The sequence below is a fragment of the Drosophila pseudoobscura genome, chromosome 4 (genome assembly GCF_009870125.1).
Source record: "Drosophila pseudoobscura strain MV-25-SWS-2005 chromosome 4, UCI_Dpse_MV25, whole genome shotgun sequence".
Taxonomy (NCBI): Eukaryota; Metazoa; Arthropoda; class Insecta; order Diptera; family Drosophilidae; genus Drosophila; species Drosophila pseudoobscura.
The window spans coordinates 28349804-28355779 of record NC_046681.1 but is presented as its reverse complement, the minus strand read 5'-3'; the positions used below and the strand labels follow the sequence as shown (position 1 = coordinate 28355779).

At 42.6% G+C, this 5976-nt stretch overlaps 1 protein-coding gene across 1 annotated transcript; it reads left to right on the top strand.

The window, feature by feature from the left end:
• Nucleotides 1-4346: 4346 nt before the first annotated feature.
• On the top strand, nt 4347-5589 carry LOC26533135 (uncharacterized). The gene is made up of 3 exons (XM_033380637.1): nt 4347-4910; nt 4974-5212; nt 5269-5589. The coding sequence occupies exons 1-3, from the start codon at nt 4880-4882 to the stop codon at nt 5491-5493; spliced, it is 495 nt and encodes a 164-aa protein (XP_033236528.1). The 5' UTR covers nt 4347-4879; the 3' UTR covers nt 5494-5589.
• Nucleotides 5590-5976: the final 387 nt, after the last annotated feature.

Here is a 5976-nt window from a genome sequence, read left to right as displayed (position 1 = left end):
TGCCAGTTGACCTCTTGATTGTGAAATTGTGCGGAAAGTAAGTGCAGAAAATAGCGATCGATCGAGAAGTGTGGGGCATAGATATTAGGCACGCTTTCGCGTAAATGTTGATATACCTAGTATTATTTCTATATTGTTTTCCAATGAAATTGCACCTTAATATTTATATATTTTCATAATTTTAACTGAACGCAAACGAATAAAACCATTACAATAACTAAAAATGCTTTCAAAATTGTATTGCAATATAAAACAATACTCGTTGAGAACAATTCAATTTGACAGTTAAACTAAATAGTTTATTGCCAAACACTTTGCGGTCGTTTATTGCACGAGTGTGAGCTCATATTCAACATTTGAAATGACAATTTCCGTGTGAGTGGCACTGTCGGTGCACCTGTTGCCCCGGACGACAAGAATACTCGTATATTTTCTGCACATGCGGTGCATAAATTTCATTTCATTTAGCTGTTAATTCAATTTTATTTCTCACATTTCACGAGTGCCACCCGTGTGGTGGTGCGGGTGGGTGCACGTGGACCGACCTCCTCTGCCCACAATATATTGAATGGCGCACGTAAATTAACCCAGAAACGTTTTCGTGCATAAAATGCCAAAAATTTAACTAAAATTATGCACCTTTTGTGGGAGTCCACGTCCCCTCGCCTCTCGCCCCTCGCCCCCTCGTCCCAGGGAACAAATAGGAGCAGGACTCGGAAAAAGAGGCACACTGAACCCGAAATGGGAAGTAAAGGGGCCGGTAAGTCCTCTATCTGCACTGCCTCTCTGGTGCGCAGGAATGCATAAAGCGCTGATTGCAGCATGTCCTCGTCCTCGCGCTCCCCATCCTGCCTCTGCGAACGTGCCCGGGTTTACACGCAAATAAATACACGAACAGCAACAAAAATCCCCGCCACTATGGGGTTAAGCAGCTGAACAAGAACAAAAAAGATGAAAAACTGAAAGAAAAACTGGAAGATGCTGGCAGAAAAAATATGAAAAGCGGGTGCCAAAACAAAAATGCAATTTATTTGCAAAGACAACCAAAAAAAAACTCTTAAAACACCATAGGAAAGCATAAAAAAAAGGCTTTTTATACATAACACATAACTTTATCACGTGACTGAAGAGCGACAACAGCGGCCGCCAGGTGGCGCTAGTCAGAGCGGCAGAACGGAAACCGGAAACGCGGCTGACAGCAAACTCTGCCTGACAGCGGAAGGTATAGGGAGTGTGGCGGGAGGCGCGGGTGCGGGCGCGGGTCAGGCACAGCTGCCATCGCATTATCTGCACTTTGTGGATTCCACCAGCTCATCCGCATTCTGCATGAGATATTCCACAAGTTCTTATTGTTGCTTACCTTGAACTAGAGGGAAGGCAGAAAGGTGCGATAAGTCGGGCACTCTTCTCAGAAAAACGCTGTACCATTGGATACCCTTACAGATGAATCGGTTCTCTATGGTATGGTCATCGTAATTTGATCTGGTTAAACACATGAAATTACAGTCAGTCAATTATAGTCGAAAAAGGATTTCCTGTGTTTTCATATTGTATATTTATATTTCTATGCATAGGTGCAATTCTTGGACGTCGTTTAAGGTATCGTTGGAGTGATATTCATCCAGTATTGTCTGTCTGGTGGGGTCGCCACTTGGACTTGGACATCTGGTGAGGCCCCCGCGACTTTGCCATCTGGAAGAACATCGGGCATCTGCCGCGAATAAAGATTTGACCGCGTCGCTCCGAGCTCTTGCCTCACTGCTGCTATTTTCATCGTCTGCAACAGCAATTATATCTTTGTAAGCTTGGTCCTTTTCATTTTAATGCTTCTAACATGTACATTCCATATCTCTCTTACTCTCACCGCATGCATTTCCTATAAGGTATGGCAGTCCTACTTTTATCGACCTGGTGATCAATAGCCGATTATGCTGATGGCGTTATTGAAGATATTATTTATTTACGTATGTATGCATAGGTATGAGCAGTGGCTTTGGTAGCACTGTGATTATTGGCTGGAACTGAATCACTGCATGACTGTGCTGGAGATCCTCTTGACGCCCGTGAAAAGCAAACACGTATCTGAAGAGTTGGGCAATGAGATTTAATTTAATTTTGTTCTGTAAAAGTTGCCTATTGAGATTCTCATGAAGTAGATTATCAAATAGAAAAGGGTTATTATTAGTAAAAGAGAGCTCTTGGAATGGACACCCTACGAGATTGAGGAGCTGTTATAAGATAAATGACAACATAGTTCAATTGGTTAAGGTAAGGTTTAACTTATGCTAAAAGAATCTTCAATTGCCACCCAAACCCAAAGAACAAACGCAAACCATTGAGAACCATTGAGGCGAATGTCATAACCCTTTCGCTGCCATTCGAATGGAATCTCAGGCCATTGAATTGGCATAAAGGGATACCGGCCAAAGCCCGGCCCGAGTCAAAGTCAAAGTAAAAGCCAAAGCCAATGACAAACGCCAAAGCCCGGTCACAAAGTCAGAAGTCGAAGTCCCGCATTAGCAAAAGCTGATTAATCACATTTGAAGGGCATACAATTATGCCAAATGGAGAGAGAGCCTCTGCGCCGAGTCCTTTCTGGCGGGGGGTGGGGTCCTGGTCTGAAAACACACATGCAAATGTCACATTAGCCTTATACTTTAATTAATTTCTAATCCATGCTCATTGAAGGCGACTGCAATTAGAAGCTCGATGCCCCGATGTCGGATGCCTGATGCCTGATGGCCGACAAGGATTACAAGGATAACCATTTGCCCCTTACATCTGTCAAGCATCGAAACACACACATGTGTATCTATTGTGTATATGTACGTATGTTCGTGTGAATAGGGGAATTATCCGACCATCAACTACAAATTAGACATTTGAAATTTAATCGTCAATTGGAGTTAAGGGGTCGGAGTGAGGGCGGCACTAGAGGCTTCTCGGTCCCAAGGTCCTGCGTTTGATAATTAAGCCCGAACGGAGTGAGGGTTATCCCCATGGGTAATCCATGGGTAGCCATTTCCCCAGCCACAAGCATTGAACATTAAATGTGAAATATTTGGCCAACTTTGCGGCAGGGACAGTCATTTGTGGAATTGATGGAATGTGCTATGGTTTGACAGGAAGTTCTTTGAAGGATGTCGTTATGGGAAGGGAAGGGAAGGAGAGTACTTCAAGTTTGCACATACAGATGAATTTAATTAGGATAACATTTACTGGTATCCATGTGATTCTGTACTGCCGATCAGATGTTTACTTTGGGCTCTCTTTTGTTTCTTTTCTATTTGTTCAAAGAAAACTTTCTACAAAGTCAAGGATCCCCAGACACCAGCGAGTATTTTCACCACATACATTATATTAATTGAAATCCCATTTGGATCAATTAGCCGAAAGCTGAGTCACTACTTTTGACTATTCTAAGTATCCTTTTTATCCCCCTCCACATCCTTTCCGTAGCAATTCCTGGCAAAACCAATTGCCATTTGAGACATAATAAATTATTTATTGCCAACAGCTAAATGCCACAATCTTAGCAAACGGAAAGAGATATCTGGTAGATATATGCTAAATTTATTAACAAACTGTCACGCCCACTTCTATTAGAGGCAGCCCCGATCTGTGGGCTGTGTGTGTGTCTGAGTGGGGTGGAAATTTATCTGCCTCAGAAATAGACACCGACCGCCAACCATTCGGCACGGCTCTTCTCCCTTTCGGGGCAGGCACTTTACACACAAATTGTGTTAATTTGCATATTGGAAACTTTTGCCTAATTGAACATAATGCCACTTAATTAAAGTTAAGACAAGTTTTTGACGGTAAGATGGGCTTGCGCTTGAGCTTGGTCTTGGAGGCGGGCCCGTTGGTGGGCGCTGGTTTCTTGGCAACTAAAAGTATGGGCCAACATTTATGGCAGTTTGTTGTTGAAATTTACGGCAATTAGTTTAATATGAGCAGATTATGAGGGACGCAGGCGGAATGGAATCCTTTAGGCAAAGGCAAATTAATTTTTTGGGCATTCCCTAAACATCTACCCACTCACACAGACAGACAAACACACAGACAGACACTTATATGGAGTTGAATATTTAATGGCTCTTGTGCCGCTTGCCTTTTGGACGCCTAATTGGTTGTGCCTTAAATATTTATTAACAATTAAGCGGAAAAACTAATTGAAAGGAATAGATATTCGGGTATACTTTACAGAAATGGAAACGAACTACAGGTAAGCGAAAGGTAACATTTCCTTTGGATCATATTTTGGGGAAACAGTAAACTATAATAGTTGTGTATGGTATAGCCACTAACGCACAGCAACGCTTTGCATGTGTTAGTACAACCAACACACACAATATTTTCCCCCAAAAATATGCTTATTTCGTTTTCAGAGTTTATTTTCTGTTTTCTATTGTGTTTCCAGCGTATTTTAAAGTATGGGTGTTTGTTTAGCGGAAGGTGGCTGAACGCCAGAGCCGAAGACTCTGGGATCCCTGTTGAAAGTTAATTGAATACCGATGATCACAGCTCCCAATAAAGATTGCGAAATTTGTGTTCCTACTGAGAGTATATTTTATGATATATTTCCCCGGATAAGTGGACCGAGTCTTTAACCATCACTTTTCCGCTCTTTTTGGAATCTTTTTTGGAATCTTTTAGAATCGGGCGACCTCAGGCGGCTTTTCCCGTTTGGGTGTTGCCGGATCGATACTGCATCCACGATCCCTACTGCACTTTGCTTTACCTTATCGGCTTTGACCGGGTAAGATTTCCTTATTTCCCCCCTATTCATCTTTCCATTTACTCTTTCTTTTTCCTCTTTTTTTTAGTTTGTATTCCCTCCTGCTCTATTGGCCGAGACCCTCCCTGGCCACAATCTGCTATGCCGCGATCCCCTTCTCTTACCGCGCCAGGTACATTTATAAAGTTATCATTTGTTATTTATTTATTTTATTTAACTCTTCCTTTCATTTTAGCAGGTCGGGTGGCGATATTTAACATCATTTACAAGGGGCTTCACCCTTCTGGTCTTCCGGATGGACTGTGGCAGCCACTGGGTTTCCTACTGTGGGCCATAGCCCTGATACCGCTGCTGTTTCACCGAGGATCCCTGCAGCAGGGATCAAATCGACGAAGGAAGTGTTGGTTCACGCCCATGGGAAATGTCAGCAACCACCCCATTCATATCAAACGTTGGGCTGCAGCTTCGAGACGAGTAAGTAAATCAGTAGATAATTGTGGATGTATTTTAAAATATATCTTCCCTTACAGAGGACTTATCCACCCTACGCTTTGGGCCAAACCGAGTCATTTACGATTTCTCCCGCCAGACAGAGTCCTATCAAAGCATTACCGAGGCTTATTCGAGATAGACCGAGGTCTATCCCAGCCAGGCCTAACCTAACAAGCTATCGACATCCTTCGACCTGGCCATCGACAACAAGGACTTTGACTATGGTAACCAAGCGAAAAGCTACGCGGGATGCTAGACTCTAGATAGATCTCGTTGTTGTTAGGTGTAAGATAGATAAAACTGTTTTCCACTTGTTCATTTATTGATAATAAGCTAACTTTTGATGAATAAAATAGTTCGAAAATAATCCTTGAAACGAATTGGCGAAATATGACGGACTGGGGTTGTTTGAGTCCTTTCCAAGGGATCAGGGATATTTTTCTTATTATTTTGACACTGTTCGGCAGACTGAATCACGATCCTGGGAGAGTTGGTCCTTCGCCGATCGGCCCATAAATAGCCGAGATATAGCCTTCCAACGATTTGAATTTGCATATCATTAAAATACTGGTTTTTTCTGGTGGCTATATCTCCTGCGAATCGACTGCCATCGGAAAAGAGGACATCAATTTGTTCACGATTTTCGCGAAAAATCATGATGGTTACATCATGAAATTTGCAAAAAATCGGCCTCATTTTCGTAGTCGAGATTTTGACGCCGTTCGACAGTCTGAATCCTCACGATC

Bases quoted from the DNA above. Each gene is read 5' to 3' on its own strand.
- LOC26533135 (XM_033380637.1), top strand. From the start codon at position 4,880: ATGCCGCGATCCCCTTCTCTTACCGCGCCAG. The intron at 4,911-4,973 runs GTACATTTATAA...CTTTCATTTTAG, and splicing joins CCCTTCTCTTACCGCGCCAG to CAGGTCGGGTGGCGATATTT. The intron at 5,213-5,268 runs GTAAGTAAATCA...CTTCCCTTACAG, and splicing joins GGGCTGCAGCTTCGAGACGA to AGGACTTATCCACCCTACGC.